We start from the raw sequence: 17274 nt of genomic DNA, 5'->3' as shown, positions 1-17274 counted from the left end.
AATATTGTATGCTCACCATTGCATAGGCCTGTATGATTGCTTGGCATTCTCTCCCAATCTTGAACATTCGGCTCGTTAGCAGCTTATACGGCAAAACGAAACCCAGATGCAGAGAACAACGTCATACTACTGCCCACTTTCCCAATTAGTCTACCATCTCTCATCAGCCAAGCCTTCAGCCCAGGCCTCTTCTTTGTACTCGACCTTGCAGGATGTTCACTTCTCTAGAACTTTAAGGAAGTGTAGGTACATCACTATCTTCAGTTAGATCGTAATGAATAGGCCTTGTTTTTGTGTCTTCAATCAGGTGTGAGGAGACCGTGATTTTGTCCATTTCACCTTTCTATTTAGTGCTATTTGATTCAAATATCTTGGCTTCTATTACTCCTCGTGGCCTCTGGAGACTTGTATTCTCTGTCTGATATATGCCTTCTGCATCTTATATTGTTCAATACTTGGCATTCACACATGTTTGCTCATTTACGTAATGTAAGAGAAATATGTCCTATGTCCTGCATGCATTGTTTATCCTTGTTGACTGCCTTTGTACCCTGCAATTGCTTCTTGCTCTGGCATCCTTGATCTCTGGTCAACAGCTATCCTTTGTTCATGTATGATTTTGTATTTACGGCATCTGTCAACTCTGCAGGCCTACCTCGAGGTTCTGCATATATACATGTTCTAGTCATCTGGTTTATTTGATTTTATTTTTGCACTTTTAAAGCACACACACAGCCCGCTGTCATCGAAGCGCTGTTACAGGAATTTTTTTTTTTTTTAAATGTATTTTTTAGTTGTGTAATTGTTTTTTTGTTGTCTTAGTTGCATATTTATAATGCACTAAAACACCCAAAGGTTTCTAAGTGCGGACCCAGGGAACGAACATGTGTTGCTTTGTGTCGTCTTTCTTCCAAGGCATGCACATTGCAGCTGAGCTATCCTCCCGGGAGCTATCCTCCTGGTTACTTATCTTGTTTGTATATATGGTTTCTACTCACTCATATACATGTTTACTTTGCTTCTTCAGTTATGTCTTCATTCCTAAGTATTCTTATATCGTTTCAGTGTGTCATCATGTCTTCTCCCTATGACATCACTTGGCACCTGTCCGATTTTCTTTACAGCTCTTCGATATTCAGTGGTGTCTGCAAATCTTCTGCTACTACTTCAGTTCGATGGTACATTCGGTATGGTTGTCTGAGTGCATAACGTCTCTCATATACTCAATGCAGTATTGGGACGATACCTGGTGTCACACACAGTGCTCTCTTGTTGGATGAGGGCACTATAGATGGCGTGTATGTCTGCCTCTCTACATTCCTCCTCTGGTCGAGTCCGGACCACCTCCTCTTCCTCAATCTTCCTCATCTTTTCTCCATAATTTGGTTTCTTCGAAATCCAAATCTTTGTCCCCCCTCTTCTTTCACCTGCATTCTTTGTGTCCACACTCCAGGTCATGTGGCAACATCTCCAGTTGGTTGACAGAATACCCAATGCCCCACATAATTCTTGTTATCCTTAGGATAGTAAAACTTTGTTTCTCAGGTTGCCAAGGGACTTCCTTTTAGGTGTTCGTGAGTAGTACTTTCAGTGTGTGTGTGTTCATCAGTCAGAGCATTCCCATCAATCATTATCTTCATCCCAATTGATATCTTTGCTGTTTTCTTGCATTGTCCTATAATTCTTATAAGACAGAATCTCAGCAACACTAACACTAGTATTGCTCCAAGTAGTTTGAAGGCATTTGCCAACAAGTTTGGAACCCTGGAAAACAGACATAAAATCCAATCTGAATCTTCTGTCACATCTATTTCTTCCACCAGATCCGTATACAGGGTTGACAGCCTAGTTATTGCTTCTTTCAGGGTTCCATTTTCTCCATTGTGGGCAGGTTTGTATGTACAGCAAGAAGCGATCTTGGGGCAAACGACTCCTTCCATTGCTGTAATCAAGTTTAGGACATGCCTGTTCTGGTGGGTCATGAGTCTGTTGGCCTTCAGTTCTTCTCTGATTGCATTAAATCCTTTTATTGTCGTGTTAATCGTTTGTAGGAGCTCTCACCTAGTGATTTGTCACCACTTGGCATTTACTGCAGTTTATATTCCTGGAATGAATATAGCTGTAAATATCACTGACGTTCTGCTGACCAATTTATGGTCATCTGGAATGTCATGATAGGCCTCTACTGATTTGTCTGAGAAGTTATTTTTCCTTTTCTGTCGAATGAGGTTGAGTGCATTCATTTCTGTTAAACCATCCATGTGGAGGACACTTTGAGGGATCACCAATGTAGGAACATGTATCATCACCAGAGCACATACTCCTTCCCAGTTGTTGGGTAACCTTATGTAGCGATCCATCAATACTGCAGTTCCTCCTGTCATTCCTGGAACCTCAGCTGTTTTTTGACATTCTTAATGTTCTCCAACTTTGATCAAGCCTTTGTTTCTAAACCACTGTGTTGCATTCGTTATAGGTAATATAGATACAGATCCTGCTTCATCTTCAATCCACGTTAGTAATTTTGCAAACTTGGCCCATCCCTGCAGACATCAATTGTTCACTTTTTACACTACATGTAACAGTGAAGTCATTAATAAGTGTGCACTACATGCCAACATTCCTGCTTCACATCCTTCACTAGTGCCCACTTGTCAATATACCAATAGCTGAGGTCTCTCCCAGCATCCTGGTAATCCTGGTCCCATCCCATCCATCTGCACAATTCAGTCGTTTGTGTTCTGCTCTTCCATTCTGAATCTTTTCCCATGTTCTGTTTGTTTGTTTGTTTGTTTGTTTATTTATTTAGTAATGCGCTCCAAGCCCGTGGGCAGCTGGGCGCAACAGTACAAGTAGACTCGAAACTTAGTTACAATGCCTGGCACAGGCTATTACAAAACATTCGTAACTTACAACAAATGAAACAGGTGATACAGTACATATAGGATCAGGATAGGTAAGCGCAGAAGAATATATCCTTAACAAATATATAATGTGGTCAGCTGGTTAAGGGTGACTATCGTTACATATCGTTGTTGTGTAGCCATAAGAGAGCGTTAGATCTAAATCTAGTGTATGATAGAGGGCGTCTAAGGTCAGGTGGGAGTGTGTTCCATGATTGTGCAGCTCTGACTGGGAAGCTAGTTCCACCCGCCGTGGTAAATTTGAATCTGGGGACTTCAAGTAAGAAGGTGTTGGCAGATCTCGTCAATCGGTTAGAGGGTCTCCAGTTAATTCTTTCAGCTAGGTAGGAGGGTGCTTGATTGTTAAGGCATTTGGATGTGAGAGAAATAGTTTTGAGAAGGATTCTGTCCTTTATCTTTAGCCAGTGGGACTCGGTCTGGTATTTGGAAATATGTTCTCTGCGTGGGATGTTCAAAGCTGCTCTAAGAGCGTTATTTTGTAATCTCTGGAGTTTGTCAATGACCGACTTATTTGCACCTGAGTATAAAGTGCTGCAATAGTCCAGTCTGGACATGACAAGGGCATTGGCCAAGGTGAGGCAGCTAGCACTGGACAGGAAGGGTCTGGCAGCACGGATAAGTTTACACGTGTAAGTGGTTGTAGAGGCAAGGGAGTTCACTTGCTCTTTGAGGGTGAGGGCTGAGTCGAGGTAGAAACCTAGGGTTTTAACCTCTCGCGTAACCTTGATGGTATTGTTGTCGATGTTAAATGAGGCATAGTCCGGGGTGGGTTATGGTCTGATCCGAGAAGCAGGATTTCCGTTTTATCGTTGTTCAGGCAGAGGCCATGGGTGGCTATCCATGCCTGAATGAGGATGTAAATTGTATTCACCAAAGCCAGGTCCACTCCATAGTTGCCCAAAAGGGGTATGAGGATCTGGGTGTCATCTGCATAATTTGTGTAGGTGACGCCCAGTCTGTCCAACTTGTCGAACAATGGCTTGGTGAAAATGTTGTACATGGTGGATGAGACACAGGAGCCCTGTGGGACTCCACATGTAATTTGGATGGGATCGGCACAGGTTGAGGTGGAAAATACTCTCATGGTCCAGTTGGCTAGAAAGGATTGGACCCATGCTATAGCTTTTCCTGTGAAATTGGCAGCGAGTTTAAGGTGGTTGCATAAGACTGCATGATCCACCAAATCAAAAGCTGCTGACAAGTCCAGTAGGAGTAGCAACGCTATTTTCCTTGAATTCCTCCATTTTAGTTTTAAGATCTAACAAGGCTGTTTCAGTGCCATGGAGAGGGCGGAAGCCCGATTGGCGAGAGCCTAGTAGATGGTTAGCTTCTAGGTAGACTTGAATTTGGAGATAGGCTACTCTGTCGATAATTTTTAGTAGGAAAGGTACAGTGGTGATGGGCCTATAGTCGGTAGTGATGGATGGATCGAGGGTTTGTTTTTTAAGAAGGGGGAGGACCCAGGATTCTTTTAGGTTGGCTGGCACTGTGTTGGATTTGAAGGAGGAGTTAATGAGCTTCGAGATGAATGGGGTTAAATCTCTGGCTGCGTCCTTTATTATTTGAGCTGGGCAACTGTTGCCCTTGCAGTTGGAAGGCTTCAGTGAGAGGATAACCTTTTCAGTGTCGATGATGGAGACAGGTTTGAAGCTAAAAGGGGGGATAGTATTGGGTTCAGTCACTAGAGGTGCTTGTTGATCAGTAGGAGAGAGGGCGTCCTTTTTATTAGTTATTTTAAGTTGAAGGGTGGAAATTTTATTCGATAGGGCATTCTGTATATTGGTGCACCATATCTTGTCCTTGGGGACCGTGTCAGTTGGTTGGATGGGAGATTCCATTTCCCGGAGGATGGCAAAAAGTTCCTTGGTATTAGATTTGGCATTGGTAATTCTGTCATTGAATACGTTTTTTGTGTTGATGATTTCTGACTTGTAATATTTGGTGAATTGGGTTAAATTAGCTTTGTTGACGTCGGTAGGCGAGTTACGCCAGATAATTTGGAGTTTACGTTTCTGTAGTTTTGGAGGTGCAATAGTATCTAGTGCGTGGGACATAGCTTTATTAAAGGTGTCTACTAGGGTGTCTGGGTCAGCATTGTCCTTCAGGCCATTGATATTGGGCAGGAAGAGGGGGATAAGTTTTTCTGTAGTGATATCTTTTTTGCTTCTGGTGGGGAGAGGTGGTATCATTTTGATAATTTTAGGGCTGAGGAGGTCAAGTGTGGCAGTGAAATTTATTAGATAGTGGTCGGTCCATGGTTGAGGGGTGATGTCAGAGATGACTATGTTGCAATTAAGTTCAGATACCCAGTCAAGGGTTCTACCTTTAGCATGTGTAGGGGAGAGGACTTTTTGGGTAAGGCTGTGGTCATTTAGGATGGCTGTTATAGCGAGGGCATTTTTGTTGTCTGGCTCATTGAAGCCGATGTTAAAGTCACCCAGCAACAGCGTTTGCAAATGATTTTGGGTATTGTTCGCTATGAGGGTGGTAAGGTCATCTTCGAAGATTCCCAAGGGACCTGGGGGTCTATAGATCAGGTGAATGTTTAGCGTGCGGTTATTGGAGAGTTGCAATTTTGCTGAGAGTACTTTGTAGGAAGCACAGGGAGGTGAGGTGGTGAGTCTGATAGGCAAAGTGGTTTTAGCGATGATGGCTAGGCCACCACCTTTAGCATTAGGTCTGTCTACTCTGTGGATCTGGTAATTGTCAGGTACGGCTAACATCAAGGAAGGTCCTGCTGCCTTGTGAAGCCAGGTTTCTGTTACGGCAAGGAGGTCAATGCTGCTGTTGTTTAGTATGTCAGCAATTCCAGTTGCATGGGCTACCATGGATCTGGCATTGATAAGGGATCCAGTGAGAGATAAGGTATTCTTAGGAATAGGATGGCTTGCAGATTTGTCTGTGTACTTGTTTTGACTCAGGTGTTTCTTTTTGTGAAAGTGAGTGGGATTTGGGGTCGGGGTTAAGCGTGTCGTGGTTTGAGTTTGCTTATCCAAGTGTGTCTGTATTGTTGCAGATCTAACAGTATGGTTTGTGCTATTTCTTTTGGGTTCATATATACAAGGTAGTCTTGCCCTAAGTCTCAAGTTTCTGTCTGTAGGGGGGCTAGAGTTGTAGGTGGCAAAGGCCATGATTATAGTTAGGAGGGTCAGGGAGGTCAGGTTTCTGCACATGGTAGTTGGTGTAGTTAACTGATACCGTTTACTTCCCTTACTTCGCTGGGATGTCTGGCTCGGGTGACGCAATGTAGATTGCGGGTGGATGGTTATAACCAGGGGTTCACCTAGTGATATGGGGCATGATATTCAAGAATCACAATATAAACTAAAATGCATGGTCTGTTGGCGATTGTACGGCACAACACAATCAAAGTGGTCTGTTAGCGACCATAAGGCACGACACAGTCAAAAGTGGTCCGTTAGCGACCATAAGGCACAACACAATCAAGGTGGTCTGTTAGCGACCATAAGGCACAACACAATCAAGGTAGTTATTAGGACCCTAAGAGCATGTGCAGGCAGGGCATACCTAGATTCGAAATTCAGAAATATGGCTAAAATGCAGGTGCAAACTAGGTATGCCTAAGTTCAGTATAGCTGGGAGAGCAGAAGGCTAGTATGCAAATCAATTAGAATAGTACAGTTGGGTTATATAAAGACAGTGATGACGTTAAACATGTTGCCAACTAGATTCGATTTTAGCGCAGGAGGACGAGATCACTGATGACTAAGGAGCACAAAGAGAGCTATCTAGCTAGCCGTGACTGGGAGTACAGTAGGCTAGTATGCAGATGGGTAAGTCAATATATCAACAGTAACGTGACAGTAATGTAACAGTATGCATAGGTAATACAGTGCTGGCTAGAATCAATCCCATTGTGGGCAAAGTAGTGGGTATGGTCATGCATTGGTATTAAGTCTAGATAGAGCAGGCATTACAATCGCACTGATGCGGACTGGCAGAGATGGCATGGCACATGGCAATCGTACAGCTGTTAACAATACATGTCGACATTGCGGGAACAGTCACCCTCATTCATTGTGAATGAGGTGCTGAGCACCGAGTTGTTGTGGGTAATAGTCATAGAAAGAAGCAGCGTTCTTGCAATACGCCTTACGGAGGACGCGAGCATCACACAGTGCCGGCCTATGTTTACAGGTGTAAGGGATTAGCGGTTGTGCGAAATGGCGGGAAACAATGCAGCCCTAGGTCGAGGCAAAAACAGTGTAGGTTGCAATGTCGCTGTGGCAGAGTAAATTAGCAGCTGATGGACAAAGTGTTTACTCACGAGTCCGCCTCCATCCGCCTCCATCCGTGTTTTGATATAAGCATATTCATATGGGAATGTTTTCTTTGACATCCATCATGAGGTCGACCATTTTCCTTCAAACTGCCCCCTGGTCAAGGGCCATATGTTGGTAGAACTAAGGAACAGGAAGTGGCTAAACCAAGTGTACCACACTGTAGAAAGGACAGGGTAGCATAGAGAGCCTGTTGAGATCCTCGACCCAATTACTAACTTGAGCCAGGCCCGAAAAAGAAACCTGCAGGGAGCTCTAGCCCATGTATTTATGGCAATTGCCACCAGAGTCAACTAAACAGGTTTACAAGTTTGGGAGGGAGGTCATAGTTACTGCAGCTTGACACATATCTGAATGGGATCCTACCCAGAACACCCCTAAAGCAAGGAGGAAATCTGCAATACCATGCCTTGGTAAGGAGCATCAAATGATCCATAGTGGGATAATGTTAACAGGCCTTGCTCGAGTGAGTTTTTTTCTATCCTGGCACTATTTTCCTTGCAAAATATTCCTACTTTTCGTTGTTAGTTACTGGGGAACCCAAGACAGTGATACCACGATATTCAAGAGCAGGCAATAGTAAGGGGGGCGAACTACCCATACAAGACGGAAGGTTATGAATTAAAACCCCAAGACAGAGTCCTATAGGTGAGGCCTACTTACAGTTAAGGGGGACCTCTCTTTGTTGGTTCAGACCCTTCATTTTGCAACATTGGCCTTTTTGGTTTATTGTGCAACAGGTTTCACTACTGCCCTCACCCCCTTTTGTTTATTTGCGAATAAAAACCTTTAACTCTCTGTGGAATTCTTGCAAAGTAAACATTCCCATCCCCCTTGGGGTCATCAGGCCAGGATATGGGTGGTGAAACCATCTATTGAGACCGGGGGTATATTATCTAAAACATAAAACACGAAAACTAGGTTCAGCAGTGCCAGCATGGTTGAGAAACTAAATGTGGTGAAAGGAACTCATCTAAAATACATTGGAGCTCATATTCGAGTCTCCTTGTAATTCGGCAGTGGAATTTTCCTCATTTGCATGGCAGAGGGGAAGGGGGAGTGGAAAATGGTGATGTAGAAGCTTGTACACTGTCCTTTCGCAATATGCCATGCAAATGAAGTAAATGTCACCTGCCATGTATGCATCCAGGTTCATCCCCTATTTTCATTTATACCACTTCTTTCATGACTGGCATTAGTTCTGAGCAGCCTGTTGGCTTAAGAGCACTCTCTGCCATCCTTGAATCTGGCAGGGTCAATGTGGCGGTTTAGTGGACCTGCATGCCAGCAGCCGGCACTAAGGGTTTCAGTACTCTGTTTTCAGTACTGTTATCTCACTTTGTGCATCCCCTCTGTTTCTTCATGCCTGTGAACACCCATTTTTCTTCAGACTCCAGTCCATGCTATTCTGGGCCGGATATAGCTTTGTAGCACACATCTTACTGTCTTAGACAGTAAGCCGGTAGGATGCAACCGGCACGCTGCAGCTACTTTGTCTTTCCCTACTTACTTCATGCTCTGAGGGATTATGTATCGCTGTATCATGAAACCATGTGCCCTCTGATGTTCTACTGTTGTCTACGTATGGGAGTCTGTTACAAAAGGGGACCATCTGTGATGGTAAACTAAAGGGGCTCTGGGAATCAGTTAGTAGGTGGCGGTCCCTGGCCTCCACAGTCCTCCAGCCTTCCTCCATTACTCCCTCAAAAGTGACTCCATCACGGTTATATGTTTAAATCAAATAGGCAGTGTGGGTATTGTAGTGAGTGTTGGTGTTAATGTAACATAGACTATACTTCTTCAAGAACAGATTGCATTTGGGCAATGCAAAGAGCAAAGTGAACCGGGGCATGTTAATGAATATGTTTGCAATTAGGGCAGTTGGAGGTTCAGTTTACATGCCTATTTTCTAACTTCACATGATATCAAGATCATATTCCAAAATATGTGATTTCCTATGATATGGCTTGTGTCTGGATCATATGATGTCATGTGACACCATCAAGGTTTAAGATATAGCTGCCATTTTAACTCCTGTGCTTGTAGGGAGATCGTCTGTGTCTTTTTGTAACAGATTGCTCTACAAGAGTGATGCTGCTTTGTTTTTGCCGTGTTTGAACTGAAGCATAGCTAAATGTTTTTTTAGCGGCAACTACGTAAACTTACATCTTTCTGTGTCCTGGGAATCTCAAAAATGATAGTGAAGATTGGGCCATATTTCCTGTCCTAGTAGTGCAAGCTTCAGCGGCTTACATTTTTGGGAAAACCTATTTTTCCATAGCCACTAACAAATTAAGTTTACTTGCCAATAACCTGTATAACTAAGCCCATTTCTACTTTCTAGCTGCAGCATTGACCAGTAGATTTTGTTTTACTTAATCAAATGCATTCTAGATATCAAGCATTGGAATATTTAAACTAAGATATTAAAATATGAAATCTTTCATTATGAGTCATGTCCTTGTTTTTCTTCTAGGTCGGTAGAAGAGGGAGAGAGGCCATTTGCATTAGGCATGCAATTTGTTTTGCTACGAACTCTTGGTAAGTTTAAAAACATAAATTGATATCTATGCAAAGACACAGATGTATTTGTAAGTTGCTGCATGTGCTATGTCTTATATGCAATTAATATAAAGGCTGACAGCAACTGTAGCATATGTTAATAGCAGCAGAATGTTCGGACCCTGAAATGTTCTATAAATAATTAGAAAAGGAGCACAAAAGCAAAAAGAGAGCACCTAACATTCCCAATTATTTAAAAAAATAAAGCAGCTACATTTTTGCATTCATCAATTTATCCAGCAGTTCTTCGAGTGCTCTTTTAAAAAACTAAATTTGGATTATTTACAGATTTTTCATTTCTAGGTCACAGGTATAAAAGGACCAAAGTAATAGACAACATTTTACAACACTAAAAATGAATGACAGCCTAATTAGCTCTGTTACAGAACATCAAATGAAATGACAATACAAATCAGATGAAATACACCGTATTTGCCTATACAGGTTTTGCCCATAACCAATACACAAACTGTCAGGTAAATAGTTTGTTTCCTAATCATCCCAAAACGTGCCTATCCTTGGATAAATGTATGGACCTTCTTGAGGGCAGTGTGTGTAATTGGTTTCTGACCACTTTGAGGGATGCACATTTGATTTGATCCCTTAATTTTATTTTTGGTCTGAACATCAACTTCCCAAAGATCTCACTAGGTTTCTCATTGCAAGTTTTGCGGTGTGCAGTATTTAAATTAGCACACATTTTGCAGCAGGTTCACCCAGTGTCTTCACCTAATGCACAATGAGGTTCACATTGATCTTGTGTTTCACTAGCAAAGATTAGGACAATTTAAACTACATCCTGACCAACACCTTGGACCTGATGCTCCAGCCCAATAAATTAGACCTTTTAGTTGTTAGCATGCGTGGCCCTTAGCAGAGGGTTCTGGTTCTCCGATACACATGTCTTCTATTTTTTGCTAATGCTTGCTACTGTATTTCCTAGAAAAGTTAGAGTGCCTCGATCAGAATTGTGAAAATGATCACTCCATCTACCATCATTCATGTACACACTGTACAATAATCATGTTTTATTTGTATGTATGTATTTATTTATAATATACATCATTCGTTTTCTTCTTTTCTGACATCATATATGCACCACAGTGAGGAAAACATTGTATCAGGCACAAGGCTCCAAAAAAGCACTGCAATGTTGGTTCCCACCATTAGGCATCCCCAATGATTAAAGAAGGGGCCATTATTATTATGTATAGCCTTATAATTTGTAACTAATTCAATCTAAATGATATCTGTTCATCATGAAATAGAATGGAAATGTATTTGTATTGTTAAACAGGTATTTTACTTTAAGTCGTATATGAATGAAAAAAAGCAAACATTCTTCCCTAAATGCCTAATATCTGTTCTCAGGAATGACAAACTCGATTACCCGTAGTTTACCCAGTCTCAGAAGCTACTGCTATACTGTTGCTGGCCTCTCAGACAAGCACACTGTAGTAACAAGGAACCAATTGAACCCACATAACATACTCATTCTTTGTTTCATGTTTGATGTTGCATTTATGCGCAGATCTTATTAATACAGTTAATAATAAAAAAAGAGGATCACTATTACACAGTTATTGGAACAGATATGTTTTGAGTGCTTTCCGAAACAGGGGTAGTGAGGATTTATTTCTGATTTCAACAGGCAACGAATTCCATAATCTAGTCTGTCTCCCTACCAACAAATCGAGACTGTCGGACTGTAAGTAGTTTCTTATCTTCTGATCTCAGAGATCTAGGTGGATGATAGCAAGCTATCTTGTCAGCTAGATAAGAGCTGACTAGTACATTTAAACACTTATAAATCAAGCACAACATTTTAAAGGTCATCCATTGCTCTACTGCCAACAAATGTATAGCACGTCAGAGGTCAGATACAAGGGTGCTTTTGGGCATACCAAAAAAACAGCCTGACTGCTGTATTTTGCGTAATGTATAATCTTTGTCATATATTAAATATCCATCATCAAAACTCCTTTAATGAATATGCAATAAGGTTCTTACCTCATATGAGTGGTCCATCCTTATAGAAATAGCTCAACTAACAGACCCACAGTATTCACAAGTTCAGACAGTTAGTAAACATGTATGCTTCATCAGCTTATTTTACTATAATATGATGCCGCCATATCAATGTCAGATACTTCATTGCTTCAAAGGCAATTATAGGACTTTGATAGTGTGTGTGAGTTGGTGGTCTAATACAAAGCCATACAAAGCATTCAAATAGGGAAGCAATTCCTTTCACATTAGTAAATTCCAGTAGAGCACTTCATGATTCCACTTTACCATATTTGATGAGACATCACAGTTCATATACACCTACCTCACAAAGATTGTTTTACAAAAAATTGATGTATTCCCTATAAATCGATTCTAAAATGATTATGAAATTCTGAATTCTTTGCTAATTTCTGCCTAATTCCAAAAAATGTAAATAAAATTTTGAGCCGCCCCTGTTTGTGATATTATGGGTAGGTAAATGTTAAAACAACATATCCACTTGTTCTGCCATCATAAAATGAAGGTCATCCCGTAAAACACCTCTTTCCCCAGATTGCAATAGTAACAACACCTCTTCAGGTCCGAGGTTCAATATTGAAACTAAAATTGAAGGAGTCTTGCTTTCCTATTAGATATTAAGAAAATCAACTCCGACTTGCCCTTAACCTGAACCTAGAGATGTCTATTTGTTTAGCAAAGTGGTTACTGGACCTAACTCTGATTTACTCTTCTCTTTTCAGGGGTAAGCCACAGTTATTTCTAGTAACTTCTTTGTGAAATTGCCCTCTCCAGATTTAAATCCACAGTAAATCAGAGTTACCCATAGAAACATCTTCAGAAATCTACCCATATGTCCTCATTTCCTCCCAAATCATGTGTATAGCCTTTTACCCCATACAAATTTATTTTGCTGTAATATTATTTTAAATAGTCTAACACAAAGTAACCAGAAGTTCATCAAATAAGCAAATGGCTTTCTGTCAGATAAAGTTGTATTGTAATTTAACTGCAGGTTTGGTCACATGTCTTCTGGAAATCTAACAACTAATGATCATATAGATGCTTGGGAAATGTTGTTGTCTGACACCTGGTTTTCTATGACAATCCCTCTGTCATAAGCTTGTTGACTGAATCTCCAAAAATAAAGTAAAACGTTTTAAATTAAGATATTTGAGATAACCCATTCAAATCAATGGAGTACATCACACAAGCATCACCTTAGAAAACTACTTTCATAGCCCAGTGCCTGTGTATAAATATTCTAATGGAAATGTGCTACTTAAAAGTTTAAACTAACAGTTTGCTTTACAGATTGAATAATAAGGGGAGTACAGGGAATCATTGGCCATTTCCCTTAGTGACATCAAAGCAATGGTTCAGTATAGAATTTGTCATTGCTTGTGTTTAAATATGTAAATATTATGATCTAATTCATATTACAAATGGAGTTTATACACCAAATATCCTCAATAGCATTTCCTAAAAAGGTCCATGACACATAGTAAAATGCCTTTTCACTGTCAAATGTCACAGTTTGTTATGTTTAGATGAATACACTATTTAAGCACATACATACTTTGAAATGATCTTCTAGGAGTATGATACAAAATATTAAAACAAAGACATTTCAGTTAACTTATTTTTTTTATTGAAGGTTAAAAAGCTGTATTGTTAAAGCGGTGCACAGGTTTGTGTAACAAGCATTGGCAATGCCAACAGTTGAGCATGGCAAAGGCACTTCCCAGGCACTGCCGTAGTAGTATTAATTTCCCATTGATGGTAGCATTTGTAAAATGGTGCGAGTGCCTGGGCATCTAATAGCAGCGCCTGGCAAATGCCTAATTCTTGTACACATGCCACAACTGTTGGCTTTGCCAGTGCTTGTTTTTAACAGGACTTTAGTGAAGGACACGCATGGACATGCATAGTGCCTATAAATCGAGTGGCTGAAGGCAGACGTGATTGACATTTTCATTACACCAGTAGCTTGTTTACAGCACCAATTAAGTCATTAACTCTGAGAAGACTGCTTTGAAAAAACACTGGCAGGCACTTTGAGTGCTACGTTTGATGGTAAGGCTTCAGTACATGAAGCTCAAAGAGTTCCCAGGAGGATGTGTTTTCAGCAGGGAGGGGCAGGAACTGGTTGGGAATGGCCACAGGGATTACCATGGCCTTGGGCCGTCAGTGGGTGGACAAATAACCAAAAACACCTACAAGCTATGTATCCCTCCTAATATGCCATGTCTCCCTATCTCTAATGTAATGCAATAGTTTCGGCATATAGGTGTCACAAATGTCACCTAATAGCCCAAACTAAAAATGATACAAACATAATAAGATAAATAAAAACATGTCAACATCAAAAGGCCCAGGAAGCCAAACGGTTTTGCGGGAGGCATACAAAACAGTCCTGCGGGAGGAGGTGTCGGCGGTGATAGGGCACTGTAGGCACACTAGGTGCCTCCAGATGGCAGAGAGGGAGGATTTATTATTATTTTTTTTTTAATGCTTGGTGACGTGCCACCTCGCCCGTAGGCCTCAAGGCGCACAAAAAAGACAAACATCAAACAATCATAGTGAACAGAGACGGATTCAAAGCAGAGACAAAGAAAGTACCTATGCAGCTCTGAAGAAAAAGGTTTTAAACTTATTTTTTAAATCAACCAATGATGTGACGGTTTTGAGATCCAAGGGGATTGGATTCCAAGCGGTTGGAGCCAAAACGTCAAAGATTATTTTCCCAAATTTGGCTGATCGAAACCTGGCTTGGCAAAGTGTGGCGTGATCCAATGACCCGAGGGATCGTGTAGGAACACACCTGTGAACGCGTTCAGAGAGGCAACTGGGTGCGACCTGAGTTAGGCATTTGAAGGTAAGTGTAAGGATTTTGAAGGGCACACATTGCTTGACTAGCAGCCAGTGCAGATTTTCTCTTGCTGCAGTGATGATCTGCCTGTTAGAAATGCTGAGTACTGCTCTCACTGCCCCATTCTGCATGATCTGAAGGGCAGCCATATTTGATTGACCAATTCCTGCCAACAGACTATTGCAATAGTGTAGCATCGAGTTGACTCGGGAAGAGGCAGCAATAGACATATTTTTGACAATGAGATAAGGACATAGGTAGGCTAGCTGCTTATTAATCCAACCACATGCAGCGCGAATCTTAGCCACATGTGGCTTCATGGTGAGCTCAGAGTCTAGCATAACACCTAACGTCTTGACGGTCTTTGCCACAGAATGGTGACACTAGATATCAAAAAGGAGACGTACTCCAATTGAAGGTTTTTTTGCATATGATTTGAGGCCACTATAAGTATCTCAGTCTTAACCATATTAAGGGCCCTAGAGTTTTCCACCATCCTAGAGTGAATAGTAGAGTAGATGTCATTACTGGCCTGTCATTCCAGGGAGTAAGTACAAGAAAGTTCCAGGATGACCTGAGTGTCATCAGCGTAATTGGTATACAAGACACCCAGGTCATCAAGCAGCAGAGGAAGAGGAAGAATGTAGCTGTTAAAAAGAGTAGGTGATAGCGAAGAACTCTGTGGAACACCTTGTGTGAGAGGAGTGGGACAGGAAGAGGCGTCATGAACAGCAACTCGAGCAGTGCGTGGACCCAAAAAGGAGACTAACCATGGTGTGGAAAGATCAGAACAGCCCACCAGAGATTGCAATCTGATACCCAAAAGCTTGTGGTCGACCAAGTCGAACACAGCCGACAGATCAAGCAACATGAGAAGTGCAGGATGACCACGATCGACAATGGCCGCCAGATTGGATTTGAGATTGAGCATGGCAGTCTCTGTCCCGTGTCGGGCCTGATAGCCAGATGGGTGGGACCCTGAGATGGCATTGTCCTCGATGTATTTCTGGAGCTGAAGATAAGCCACACGATCCATTACTTTAAGAAAAAAAGGAACATTCGTAATGGGACGATAGTGCTTGGGCTGGAGAGGATAAAGGTTTTCTTTTTTAAGCAATGGGGTAATCCAGGCTTCCTTTAAATCAGTTGTTACCCGACCCTCTGAAAAAGATTGGTTTATAAGTTTAGTAACCCTGGGGCAAATGGTATCAAGAGAACCACCCAACAGCTTGGAGGGACAGGCATCACCCTTGCATGAGGTAGGTTTCATGTCAAGAATAATCTTCTTGACCTCTGGTACCATACAAGGGGTGAAAGAGAAGGTGGGTTTAGGGGTGGATTGCCACCTAGTGGATGTAGTACCTGATATGGGGTCAAAGTGGTAGCATCCTGATGGACAGATTTAGGTGAGACACTAGACTCTAAATGCGAAGCAATTTTCACTGTAAAGGTGTTGTGAATGGACTGACACCAGGCGGAGTCTTGAACAATGTTCGTTTTAGAATTAGTCTCAGTGGTAAATTTCCAAAGGATTGCAAACAGCTCCTTAGAGCTCGATTTGGCTTTACATAAGCTATTGTTGTAATAAGAGTACTTAGCCAAGGTTACTGCAGCCTTGAAGTTCTTGAGATCAAGTTTATAAGTGGCCAGGAGGGCTGGTGAAGGATGCTTCCACCAGGCCTGCTCGGCTGATCTCCTAAGATGTCTAAGGGAGAGAATATCCTCATTAAACCAATGATGGGGGAGAATTTCTGGCTTCATCAGCTTGGTGATGAAAGGAGCAAGATCCTCTATAATGGAGTGTAGGGTAGATTTTATATGCCCTGAAAGGGCTGAAGAACTTTTATAGTCCAGCATATAACCAAGCCTGCTTGTTAATTCTTGAGAGAGTCTTTGAGTTGTTACATTGGCATATCAACGACGAGGGTCAATATGGAGTGATCAGACCATGGACATGGTGTCACAACTGTAATAGAGCTCGAAATTTGGTGTAGTAAAACACCAGTCGAGGATATGACCCCCTATATGAGTTGGTGAAGGCGGAGGAGGCACATCTGACAGAGAAGAGTATGAGGGAACTACTAAATGTACATGCCGCCTCCGCTCCCTGGCAAAAGACGAAGCCAAAGCAGCCTACTGGGAATGCAAAGCCAGGATCTATGAGATGGGAATTAAGTGTGGGTGGATGTTGGCATGGTTAGAAAGGAGTGACAAAGGGAGCCATTGGGTACTGTTCAAGCCCTGACAGAAACAGAGGAGATAGCGGAGGCCTTCACGCAGTACTATCAGACCCTGTATGGGGAAAGAGGTGGGAGAGGGATGGAAGAGACAGGAGAATACCTGGATACCATAGACCTATTTAGGGTGGGGAAGATGGAGAGCCAGTCCCCGGAGTCGGACTCCACTGAGGACAAAATTCAGGTAGTGATTGGGCAGTTACCTTCAGAGAAGACCCCCAGTCCCAATGGCTTTTACATGGAATACGGGAAGGCGGCGGGAGAGAAGGTGAGAGCAGCAATGAGGGTAAGTTTCTTGATAGCCTGGAGGTAGGAGAGCTGCTGCCATACCTCCGTCAGACCACAATAGTAGTCATCCATAAGAAAGGGAA

General features: G+C 42.0%; 1 protein-coding gene across 1 annotated transcript in view; it reads left to right on the top strand.

Moving 5' to 3' along the window:
• The window catches only part of SLCO5A1 (solute carrier organic anion transporter family member 5A1), a 697625-nt gene that overhangs the window by 652213 nt on the left and 28138 nt on the right, over window positions 1-17274 (top strand). The window contains exon 9 of the mRNA XM_069621164.1: window positions 9702-9766. Within this exon, the coding sequence (XP_069477265.1) occupies window positions 9702-9766 (65 nt within the window). The remainder of the gene's footprint in view (window positions 1-9701; window positions 9767-17274) is intronic.

Source organism: Ambystoma mexicanum, chromosome 5q, assembly GCF_040938575.1.
Source record: "Ambystoma mexicanum isolate Mex_15411 chromosome 5q, UKY_AmexF1_1, whole genome shotgun sequence".
In the NCBI taxonomy this organism is placed as follows: Eukaryota; Metazoa; Chordata; class Amphibia; order Caudata; family Ambystomatidae; genus Ambystoma; species Ambystoma mexicanum.
Note: the sequence above shows the minus strand (reverse complement) of the source record. Positions and strands in the feature narration are given on the sequence as shown.